Below are 12877 nucleotides of genomic sequence, written 5' to 3'. Positions count from 1 at the left end.
TCACAGTGCAGAAAGATCATCCGTCTTTGAGATATTTCCTCAATCAGACGAAATTATCTTTGAAGCATTTGCATTGGGCCATTTTCATATCTATGTTTCACTTCCAATATGTGTTGGGGCCAATTTCTTATCTATATTTCACTTCCAAATAGTACATGTGGAAGGTAAAAAGAACGTAGTGGCCAATGGATTGTGAAGGAAGCCTCAGGTTTCCGGAGTAACCATTGCTTACCATAGTGAGTTGGACGCAAAAGGACCGTATGCTCCGGATGAGGATTTCTCCAGGATTTAGGACTAGTTGTCTAAGAATCAGCGCCATGACCATTATACTCTCAGAGATAGCTTTATTATGATGCATGGACGCCTTTGTGTCACAAAGCCGTTAAGGTCAAAGGTTATGATAGAAAGTCATGCTTTACCATATGCAGGGCATAGAGGCATTGATGCTACGATGAAAGCAATGGAGCACTTTTTCCATTGTCTTGCTTTGAGACGGGTGTGGATGTCTTTGTTAGAACATGCATCATTTGCTAGAAGGTCAAGTTTGACCGGCAGAAGACACGTGGGTTGTTGCAGCCATTGCCAATCCCAGATAGACTGTGGGAGAGCATTGCCATGGATTTCATATTTGATCTTCCTAGGACACCTACGGAGAATGATAGCCTTTGGACTATTATATGCCGATGCAGCAAGGAGGCACACTACATTCCGGTGAGGAAGAAAATTACAGCGGATCACATAGCAAGCTTGTTCATGTAGAACATTTTCAAATATCATGGAATGCCTCAGTCTATCGTGAGTGAAATAGATCCGCGTATGATGAGTCTCTTTTGGAGAGGGTTCTTTAAGAATATGGGCACTACATTGAGATTCTCATCTTCTTTTCATCCTCAGTCAGATGGGCAGTCCGAAGAGGCTATTTCCATTGCTCTTGACTCGCTGAAATGTTATGTGTCTGAGCATAAGACACAATGGGATCAGTCTTTGCCCTTAGTGGAATTTGCTTATAACAATACTGTGCATACTTCCACTGGGAAAGCTCCTTTTGAAATAGTGGAAGGAGGCAGAAAAGTCCCGCCTATCTTGCATACTAAAGATAAGAATTTTGAGGCTGATAAGTATGTTGAAAGCATGGATGTGGCATATAAGTAGGTGAAACAAACTCTCCAGAAGACTCAGGCAAAGCAAAAGAAGGCAGCTGATCGTCACTGTTGTGAATTAATATTTAACGAAGGTGATTGGGTTCTTTTGCGTTTTGAAAAGGCAAGGCTGAAAAATAAGAGGGGCAAAGACCGGTTGTTCTCCAAGCTCAGCATGAGATATTATGGAGCTTTTCAAGTTTGAGAGAAGTTAAGTGATGTAGCTTATAGGTTGAAGCTATTGGATCATTGGAGGATTCACAAAGATTTCCTTGCTAGGCTAGTCTCTTTAAGCCTTTCAAGGTCGATGTGCCAGAGTTGAGGACCTGGATGAGATCCTAGTTCCAGAGCAGATTTTGGCACATAAGGAAAGGAAGATTAGAGATAGAGTTTCCCACCGCTACTTGGTGAAATTCCAAAATTATTCTTCATTGCATGCAAAGTGGCTGGAAGAGGATGATCTAGCACCTGAGCTATTATAGCTCTATCTAGAAGCTTTTCAGCTTGAGCCGACTTTGGTTGTGGCTCCTTCAGGCTTATTAGAGCATAGGTCTAGAGCATTGCCTGATGCTCAAGAGAGAGGTAATACCTCCTCTGTTTTTCTGCAGACAGGTCAGATATCTAGAGGTCGCTTGGTAAGTTTGTATGTTTCATCTGAGATACTACTTGTTGTTGACAGTATATGTGCCTTGGGATTTCTATGATCAGTGTACTAGTCACTATGAGATGGTTTTGTAGTTTATATGGATTGCTATCCTAGATTCTAAACAATCATATATGCTGTCTTACTTGGTAATCATGCTTTCCCCCCTAGGGAATTGTGCCTTGGGGTAAATGAGAGATTTAAGAGGGGGCAAAGTACCCTTAGGACCCAAGTTGGCCTTTGGTTTGGTCCCACTAGAAGGGGCAAGGGGCAAATTAAATTTTAAGTTGGTCATTGTTTTGACCCCATAGGACCTAGGGGTAAATTAAAGGCCTTGGGGGGCAATCCAAAACGTGGGCTGCCACGTGGTATGCCCATGCAAACCAAAGTGGCAAGGAAGACCTTGGAAGGACGTGAGGCCGCCGTACGGTTCTGAGTGATTGCTGCGTGTATGGACTGGCATACGGTTGGAGCTGATTGACGCGTACAGATGGAGCAATACGGACAGTCCGTACACAATCATTCAATGGTGCTTGTACGAGCTGTACGGAAGGGTGTGGCAGTGCTGTACGGGCTTTTTGATGAGCATGGGCTGTGAAGTATTGCAAGGTTGTACGGGCTGTACGGCTGTCATTCACTTGCATTTGTACGGCTGCTGCCAGCGTGGCTGATTGAGAGGGTTTTCAGCTTGGTAGGTTGTGGATAAGCTCATGAATGGTGTGCATTAGCTCATGAATGAGCTTGGCTGAGCTCTGGGCTGGTGAAGAGATCACACAGGTCTTGTTGTGATTCCTATTTGCTGAGTTGTATTGGAGAGACTTGCTTGGCAGGGTGATACACGGTGAATGCTTGCAAAGCAAGTTCATGCTCTTAAGGATTATGGGCAGGTTAACTATGCTATCACCCATTGGTTGGGTACTTGAGTGAGTTAGTGGACACTTGTGGCAGTTTGGGGAGCTGTGTGACCCCGTATGGGCTGCTAGCAACAGCTCCCAAGTTTTATGCAAGTGTTTGCATTGAAATGGATGTCTATTGTCATTGGGATTTGAGAGTAGGGCCCAGTAGGGCTAATGCTTGGGATACTCATGCCCACTGAGAGTGGGAAGAGCCTGAATGCAAGTGAGTTTGCGTTCATTGTGTAATTTATTTGTTGGAGTCTCCAAGTGTTTGCTTTACTTTCTGAATATTCAAGTGTGAAGGCTTTGGTTGGTTAATCGTCTTTTAAGTCTTCTTTACCACCCTCTTGTTGGGACTTTGAGGCTGGTTTCAGATAGAGTTGTCTGTGGACACTTGTCAAGACACCAACCTCTTTCTCGTTTGCTTTTTTACTTTTCTTGCTCCTAGGCATATGCACATTAATCCCTTGGATGCCTTGGAGGGCTGAATCCTCCTATTTCCTTTTCAATGTATCAAGCATCTTCCTCATGTCGGCATAAGTCTCGTGGGGGACGTTTGGACAAAGCATGTATGCCTTCTCCTCCACCCCCAAAATGGTTTTTCAGCGTAGTAACAGAGTTTGATGTCTGATAATTGACACTTCTATAGGACATAGATTAAATTATATTATATCCATGCAGAAGGTATAATAATATGATGCCATCTAGCACATCTTACACACACGTAGATCTTATAGTAGATAGAATTGGCTGATGTTGTTGCATAGCAAGGCACATTCTATTGCCACCATCCATGGCAGGATTTTATTTTGCATGAATCTGCAAGGCTCATGGATTATGGATGAGTAGTCATACCATCTAACACCTAATAAAAGCAAGGGTTTCAAGGTAAAGGCTGCTGCATTTCACAATTACATTAAAAATGTTCTGATCATACTTTATGTGCATCAAATCATGGCACATTTAGTATAAAGGGTGGTCCTTTTCATAATTAAATTCAATATGTTTTTTTGCAATTTGTGTGATCGACATCATGTTGAGCCTAGACGGGGGTTGACATCAACACATGTAATGCTCGTAGCTTATGTGGCATCTTGAATCTTAATACCTGAAGTACAGAAGGCAAAACGAATATCCCACAAGGCTGAATACTCAGCCAATATGTATATGTTTCTTGTATTGTATGCACAGGTTAGAATGTACATTGCAATTTGCAATGTAGTATGCGCCTTAAAAAATAAAGTCCCAAAAAAGAAGAATACAGAACTTGCGTAGAATCACAGATGCAAAGTTAAGACTTGAAAAAATATAAAAAGTTATATAGATGGACTCACTACATCCAATGTGTGTTAAACACATTGCAATGTGCCTTCAAGAAGAAAATAAATTAAAAAGGGACAAGTCAAGATTGAAGAAAGGGGAAAAGTACTTGTGTAGATGTCTGGACTCTATCAAGAAAGAGAATCCAGGAGAAATCATCATACTTCACTAGGACACTACATAACAAAACATCTTTGGAAAGTCAAGATTGACAAATTGACGTCTTTACAAGATGTATGAAATGTTGCTATGTATGGATGATCAACCAAGTGAATTGGCAATTGGTGTTACACATGCTGAGTTATGAGAGAAAGCGTGAGTGTAAGCATCACCCAACTTGAGTGGAAGCATGAGCGTAAGCATAACTTGACTTAGAAGGGTGATGAGCAGAATACAATGCTTGTGAACGAAGGAATGATTCATACATTTGGGTGACCTGCTTGCAACCAAAGCTGCTCCTTGCCTCTTGCGTGGGGTTCCTACCCGAGTGCTCACAACAATGCATGCTTTGCAGGCTTGTGGGAGCTATGCATACGTTTTATATGCTTTGCCCTGAGCTCGTTGGCGCATGCGCGTGCACACATACACACGCACGCATGTACACAGGCACACACATGCACACCCTCATGCACACTTGCACACATGCACGCACGTGTACACAAACATGTGAATACGTACAAACAAGTATACATACATACATACATGCATACATGTGTGTATACATATACATACATGTATGCATACATACATATACACCTTATGCTCTAGATTGAGCATCATAATGTTTAGATAATGTCGAGTAGATGGCCTGTGGGGAGTCGAGGGTGATGCCATGTGAGTCTCTCTTGCCAGACCAAGGGTCACCACCAAGATTTGTTCTTTAGAAGGATCAAGCAATAACACCGTGCTGCCAGAAGGAAGAAGGGGGGGAAGGGGAGGGGGGGGGGGAGGGAGGATAAGAAAAGGCCAGAGAGGACAACGATCCTCTCAAAAGGCTCCTAGAAAGGCCAGTACAAAAAACGGAGCTTGCACAGCGAAAGGAGGGAACGGGCCTTCCAAAACATTGCCAAACAAACTGAAAAAAGACAGCCCAAAAGAGCACTAGTAGAAGGGATATTTTACACCAAAAGAGCTAATTGGTTCGAAATCTCACTACCTACCTCAAGAAGGATTTAGGTAGCAAGGGTTGCTCCCAAAGCCTAGGAAGAACTACGAAAAATCGACATCTACCCTTGAATCCCAAGAGAGACCCCATGCTCAACACTTTGTTGGCTAGAGCACCTAACAAGTCCAAATGGCCAACAAGGAATTCATCAATAAGCTCTAACTACTTGGGAGTACAAGGGATTAAAAACAAGCCAAAAAATCCTATAAGGCGTCCAAAAACTTGTTGCCATCGGTCAACACCATTAGTATGGCCATAGATTGAGTGTATTGGCCACCCATCCCAAGGCTGCAGTGGAAAATGTAGATACTTTAGATAATGATCTTCGCTATGGTCTCCACATGTCATCCTCAAGGGGGATGAGAGGCTCTCCAGTGTGGTATTGGGGTTATCCTACTGATTTTGGATAGGATAGCTAAGGCGCCTTGAATCAAGTAAGTGAATTGGTGGTGACAACCTGTGTGCTCCATTTGTAAGTGCCAGGTTATTGTCGCTAAGGGCCAGGATACAATTCCTCAAGTCACCAACCCTAGGACCTCTAGATAGGCGGATGATCTTAATGGCCCGTCTTTTGAAATGTGCTTGGCCTCGGAAACAAGGCTAGTGGCAATGCTAGATGGTATTTGGTAGCCCATAGTGCAAGTGTAGCAAGTGCCGTCTCGTCTCATCTACTCAAGTTTCGGACCTTTAGCTACACCTCCATGGACAACACACCAGAAAACTAGAAGATTTGATGTGGTTGATGAATAGTCCGTAGGTGGCCTAGAGTTGGATGGAGAAGACTTGGTAGGGGATCTACTATTGAAGCTAGTATCTCTTCTAGATTTGCCACCATTTTAAGGAGGCAAACTGTAAGCAATTGTTAATAAGAGTAGTATCTCAAAAAATGATGTCAGCTATGACTGACTGACTTAAGTGGCCTGCCCTTCCACACCTAAAGTCACCAGTGGGATGAGCATTGAATATTGCTAGGAGCAGGATCTATTGCCTAACATCTCTCCTATCTAGGTATATGCAGACATGGAAACTCCTCACCTTACTAGCCCCTCTTGCGATCGATCAGTTGAGGTATTGGGTTGTGATATACTGCAAATTCCGGCTAAGTCAATATATGCTCTTGTCTTTGGAATTTATTGAAGTCGTACTCTATGGAGTACATAATTTCTTAGTTCCATGATGTTCATCACAATAGGCTGTGACTTTGATGCACTGTTAATAGCGCTTACTTTTACTTTCCTCTTACAAGTTCTTCTCTTTTTCTGTGGTATCTTGTGTAATTAATTGACTAAAGAGAAGTAATAGACTCTCTGCATGCAAAATATATATTTAGCTGTCCTTCTTAATGCCTTTTGTAATTTGAAAGGAATTTAACTTTGATGCAAGTCTTTTCATTTTCTACTAGTCTCTAATGTAGTTGGACGTGGAATTTTGCAGGAAAGTTTGATTCGTGCAGAGAATTCTTTAGAGAGCTATATACATTGAATTATGTCCTTGGCACCTACAAGAAAATGCAGGTATTTGTACGTTTGTCTAATTATTTACTTTGACTTGTACCAGAGAAATGTAGATGTTGGAGCTGAAATACATATTCTACTTACTTTACTGACGCATACAGGTCTCTGTCTTGGATGGACTTGCCATTGGTGGCGCTTCTGCATTGACATCTTATGCACAGTTCCAGTTGGCAACAGAACGAGCTGTAGTTCTCTTGTTCCTTTCCTTTCAGTAAAAGTGCTTTGATGCATACGCTTTGTGCCTATGATACCTTTTCATGAAGAGAGAATTTAAAGTGATGGTAAATGTGCTTTCTTGACTGTCATTCGCTATCTTGGAGATAGAATAACTAGATATTGCATACCACAGGGTTAACCCTTTGAGAATATATCTGTTTTATATTCAATTTCAATGGATGAAAAGGAGATCCTCTGTTGTTTCATGATGAGCCATGAAATGCATGCCATTCCTAGTGAGGAGCAAAAGGAGGAGCATGTGTCATCAATGTCTTGTGCCCATGTTAAGTTTGTGAGCCACCTATTTTTAGTATAAGGTAAACCAAAAGTAACAGTGCTGCTGAGATCTCTAAGAACTTTTTTGGCAGCATTCAATGCATGACCATTGGAAAGTGCATAAATTGGCTCAGAACCCTGTAGCATAGGCAGTGTTTGGCCTCCTCGAACATAAGTAGATGAAACTGCCTCCGAGCTTTTTATAGATACAGCCATTACACTTATTAGCCGTGTTATGCTTACTCAGCTTGATGCTCTTCTTGATCGGAGACAATATGGGTTTTCTTTCTACATTCTGAATTTCTGCAAAAGGCCATGGTATATCTTGCTTATGACATGCAAATCCATTGGTGTTTGCCAAAATTAAATGTCCAATCTTTTATGCATTAAGCCCAAATTGATTATGTCGAATGTAAAAAATACACAGAATGTAAATTCATAGCTGTCCCAAAATGAAACGACAACTACTCCAAAACTAAAAGCAAGGACAAAACACTTCTAGCTGGGCCAGAGGATGATCTCTAAGAGAATGCACATTTTGGAAAGACTGATAGGGAAGAATGAAAGAAATGATAGACAACCACTGGAGAGTTCCCGTACAGCCGAATGTTACGGGCAAGATAAAACGACGACTGAGCCCAATAGTGACACCAATATAAGAACTGAACATAGTCTAGTGTAGAGACGTATCTACCAAACAACAAGAACTGCCTGCCAAAGGAAATCCCAGAAAAGCAAGCATGAAGATAAGCCCCTAGGCTGGGAAGAAAATCACGAGTAGTAGGACAGGTCTAGATTAGATGCAAGATAGTCTCCCTCATACACACACACACACACACACTTTTTTTTTTGTTGGGTGAAAATTTTGATGCTTTATATTACAAAGTAAACACACACACACACACACACACAATGATGATGATGATATTGATGTTATGACTTTGTAGTGCATATTATGACTATGTAGTACTTAGCATTTAGCATGGGTGATGATGCTCGTTTTAGTAGCTCCACCCTTTTGTCAAATGTGAGGTACGAGGCTCTAGGGACGTGGCTGTACTTTTCAAAACACACCTGAGGTCATTCATATCTGTGGGCGGAGAGAGGAGTATGCACGGCAAATGTGGATCATAGCTGCTAGGGAACCCAAGTTCCGTAGCTGTGGAACACTGGAACAGCGTTCCCTTCAGAAATGGTTATGGACTGCCTATGGAACGCCAGACTTTTGGAACGGTTGCGGAACGCTGGAGAACACCTATGGAACGTACCCTATGCCATTCCTCAACCTAAGTCTTGTCTATCATTAGGATTTTGTTTATATCCTAAGTTTCTCACTCCAAATTTGGAGTCCCGATTCATCTATCAGCAGTATTTTGTTTATGTCCTGACATCCTGACTCCAAATTTCGTCCAAAAGCAATTGTGCAGATAGTGTGTTTTTTAATGAGTGGTGTTCTCTTCCCGTTCCCGTCCCCGTCCCCGTCCCCTAGGATTTTGGCGTTCTCATTCCCTAGGGGGTTGGCATTCTGTTGGCGTGCACGTTCCCTAGTAACTATGATGTGGATACAAGTCCCACTACCAGATGTCCGACAGATCTTCATTGCGGTGTGCTACCTCCCCTCAGACACGTCATCCTTTGCATGCGAGGTTGCTATAGAGGGACACGGCCCATATGCGACGATACATGATGACATCACAATGCTTGGAGACACCCTCCTCTCGGGAGACATATGAGAGATCCCCACGTAGTTTCGGAGCTATAGATGCAGCAGAGCTCGGGATATTGAGACGGGCCGCCCCACATGTGAGGTGGTAGGGGTGACCTCTACTTCAGTTGGGGGTAGTCCATGACTTGATCATCTATAATGTTCTTCAGAGATGGCCACCATCGCCTGGGCCCACATGGAGGTGGGACAAGTACAATGATTTTACACCAGAGTGCTTTGGCCCGACTAGAGAGACAGTGCTTCGAGGCATACTTTCACGATCCATCAACGAAGAGCTGGATTTTCGACACTTTAGTGCAGCCGACTGCCATGTATGCAACACCTTTCTAGGGTGGTGATCTACTGATGACAGAGTGGAGGATATTTGAGCAGCTACAGGTGACTATGGGATCTAGGATGATTCGGAGTAAGCCCTCAATTCCACATGAGACAGTACAGGCAGAGTTCACCATGACACCTCTCTAGGTGGATGCCATCTTTCAGACAATGACATTCATCCACAGAGTCTGGGACTTACCTCATTGGAGACTATTGAGACTGGGCCTTAGAGTCATCCAGGCGACTAGCAGAGAGTGGGGTAGACACATGGTATGCACGTATATCCACATGGTTTTCTAGGCATGGTAGTCAGATGGACATGCTTCCCATCCTTTTAGTACAGCATGGACGTGCCACTTGAGTCGATCCCTTGAGATGAGGTGAACCGTATCAAGCAGTTAGATCCATACATCTCGGACTTGGGGGGGGGGGGGACCATAAGCTCCCCACCAAGATCGAGTTCTATCGCGACCACTTCTTGAGAGTATCGGAGGAGGGATTCCTTATCAGTCACCAGTATGTCGAGGACAGAGGAGTCTCACATGCAATGAGGGTCGCTATTGGATAGAGGCGGGTTTCGTCCCATCAGCTGAGGATTGAGACAGAGAGAGCAGTATATATACTAAGAGAGCAGTGGATTTGTATGCTATGCACATTGGAGGTGTTTGAGACAGAGGAATGTTTTCTTTGTGCCTGCCCAGCCTGGGAATGATACTCCTGTCTGTACCAGAAGGGGAGCAGCTTCGGTCCACTCTGACAACAGATTCACTTTTGTGATATCTTTGTAGCCCATCGGAGAGCTACTACAGTGCCGGGTTTCAGCTACTAAGTTTTTTTTTTCTGTGATATTTGGAGCTATATAGTTTAGCTTAGCATAGCACTCAGCAAGGGCCTTAGCGAGCCCTTTGCTGCAGCCCTTTATGGCTTGTATGAGTTTTCATTTCTAGTTGGTGTACTTTGTCCCATTGGTCCGTGAGGTCTCTCGAGGACGTTAATGCATCTCTCTCTCTCTCTCTCTCTCTCTCTCCTCAACCCATCTGCCCATTGCCTATAACTTGCCCTTCAGCTCTTCAGTTCCGCCTGTAGTGGCGCTCAGCAGGAGGTAGTAAAGGCGTAGCGAGCCGCCGCCACCAAGAGCAACAACTTATTGCCACCAGCAACAGCAACACAGTGGCGCTGCCCCTTAGCTTGTTCACTGGCAACCTCAGGTCGTCTCAGTTTGCAGCTCCTTCTCAGATTTGCACTAATTTTGAGGGAGATCATAGCTCAGTAGTTAGACTTTGGACTGAGCTGAAAACCCCCCTGTCCATCTTGGGGGTTATTATAACTGGGACAGGGGTTATTCAGCTTGCACAGGCCGATATGGATACACCCAAGGTGCCCAAGTTCATGGCTTTCACCCTTGTGAAGCCCTTGCACTCATTTGTTACATGCTTTGCCCCGACCCCTCCCTATGCTGTGAAAACGTATCAGAGAAGGAAGCTCCCCAATCCACAAGAACGTGTATACTAACAAGAACTTGAAGTCCGAGGACTCAAGCTTTGGCTTGCATCTCTTGAAAGGAAAGTTCACGATTTGGAGGGAAATGGAAAGCAAGAAGTCATTAAGGAGGTGCGGCACCAGGGTAGTGCATCCCCAACAACACCACAACTGCTGTCTAAAGTGCAGGAAATTGTCAACACTTGAGTAAAATCCATGAAACAAGAGATAACAGCAGATGTGAACAACAAACTTGATAAAATCGGCAAGATAAGTAGTTTAGGAAGTGCCTTGCCAATTTTCCCCATCACACTATTATCTCTATCATAGATTTTTCTATGAAGAAGTGAAAGAGCAGGAAACCAGGAGACTAACAAGTTGATCTTTCGCATGGGGGGATTACTAGATGGCTGCCAAGTCACAGGGACATACAAAGAAGACAAGTTCAACCACCTCAAAGAGAGGATTCTACAAGTGGAATGGAATATCCAGCAAAGGGGGACACAAATACACAACTTTACATTAGTCACAAGGCAAAAAGGATCAAGATTTTAAAGCAAACAAATATCTCATGGATGAATTACTGATACTCGACTTCAGGTTTCAGTTTCAGTTTTAATTTACATTAGATCTTTATGGTTCAGTGCCCCCCATCTCTTCATTTGCACTCCTCTTTCTTACATAGGATGACTTTGTCTTTTCATTTTTTTTCGCAGTGAGAAATGCCTCCCTAAAAAGAAAGATGATGTCCAATATGTGGTGATCCTAGTTTAAACCTACTAGGTATTACAAAAATAATGACTTTGGGGATAAATGTTATCAACAAACAAAAGATCAACTATTTTTGCAAAGACCTTAACTCAATTTTCTAAAAATGCCATAAGAACCTGTGACCCAATCCAATCCCAAAAAATTCAGAGAGAAAGAGCCTTGTTACTCTATGCTAAGACATGTAGTTAGCCATTTTAGCCAAACATATCATGCAAGTAGTAATTCAAGCGAAAGTGAATTTAGTGAAATCGAGGGAGCATCAAGCACATTTGATATCCATGCTGTCACCACATTGGATTGTTGCTCAAACTTGCTCTCTCCCCTACATGATCTGATTTGTGAGTGAAAGTAGTTGTGAAGAGCTTGATGAAAGCTGTATAATAATTTACATTATTCTTTGAGGATGTGCCTGAAGAGCCTTGTTTCATTGTGAAGCATGAGAGGCCATGGTGTAAACCACTCGTAGGTCAATACGTGTATGGAATTTTTTTCCGTACGCCATCCGTACGGCCGTGTGTGTCCTTTTTTGGGGGTTAAAAATCTGGGTGCCCAAAGTCTAAAAACCTTATCAAAAACGTTTTTTCGGCCCCTGTTCTAATCTATACGCCTTTTTCAACTCCGGACCTGGTCCTCGAATCTCGAATTGACCCGATTGCTGCCCAATGCCGACTAAGGACCGATTTGGCTGTGGTTGGCTGTGCTTGGCTTCAAGGCTGCCTATGTAAGCAGCTCTTTGCTCCCTTCTTCAACAGGCAGGTCCCCTCAAGGCTCAGGCTGAGCCCTTCACCTTGCGTCTCGCCCTTGTGTAGCCTCGGAGCCCTACGTAGTCCAGACTCTAAAAGTGACCACACAGTCAGCTCGGAAGTTAGAGCAAGCGTCAAGGTAAAGCTATAGCTGCTCTCTCTTCCGATTTCCAACAGTTATGGCTGCTCTCTTCTTCTTTTAGTTGAAGAAAGAAAGAAAGAATGAAAATTTATTAGAGTCTTCGGAAGACCGATGGGTCTATGAGACTGAAAGAAAACGTGATACAAATCACAGTAAGGGTGGAGCTACTAAACGAGCATCATCACCCGTGCTGAGTCCTAAGTCTGATCATACATAATCAAATACATCTGGGTGTGACAATGAAAAGAAAAAAGACTGGAGTAGAGCGAAATCCTCCGTATGTCATGTCGCCTTGGCTGGTGCATAGCCAGTGATGGGACCCTGGCGTCCGTCAAGGGGTGCTGTGCGTCTCGGTCTCCTGGAGGAGGCTCGACGCAAGACTAGAGCCACCGTGACTCCCATGGGATGTGTCCCGGGTCTAAACAGTGACGGGAGGTCCCTTAGAGTGATCTGTGTGTCCCCTCGATGCCTCGTGTGTCGTGCTACGGTTGCCGGGTCGGGGTCTCTGTCTGCGGCTAGAGACTGGACG

The 12877-nt window shown here is 43.6% G+C and overlaps 1 protein-coding gene across 4 annotated transcripts in view; it reads left to right on the top strand.

Annotated features, from left to right (window-relative positions):
• Positions 1 to 12877, top strand: part of LOC147903202 (3-hydroxyisobutyryl-CoA hydrolase-like protein 1, mitochondrial) — a 183846-nt gene that overhangs the window by 41944 nt on the left and 129025 nt on the right. For all 4 annotated transcript variants that reach the window (XM_087372979.1, XM_087372977.1, XM_087372976.1 and 1 more), the window contains exons 6-7: positions 6598 to 6677; positions 6779 to 6862. In XM_087372979.1, coding sequence (XP_087229105.1) covers positions 6598 to 6677; positions 6779 to 6862 — 164 coding nt within the window. The remainder of the gene's footprint in view (positions 1 to 6597; positions 6678 to 6778; positions 6863 to 12877) is intronic.

This window comes from Dipteris shenzhenensis, chromosome 3 (assembly GCF_047967505.1).
Source record: "Dipteris shenzhenensis isolate YYH24624 ecotype China chromosome 3, Dip_SZ_1.0, whole genome shotgun sequence".
In the NCBI taxonomy this organism is placed as follows: domain Eukaryota; kingdom Viridiplantae; phylum Streptophyta; class Polypodiopsida; order Gleicheniales; family Dipteridaceae; genus Dipteris; species Dipteris shenzhenensis.
Note: the sequence above shows the minus strand (reverse complement) of the source record. Positions and strands in the feature narration are given on the sequence as shown.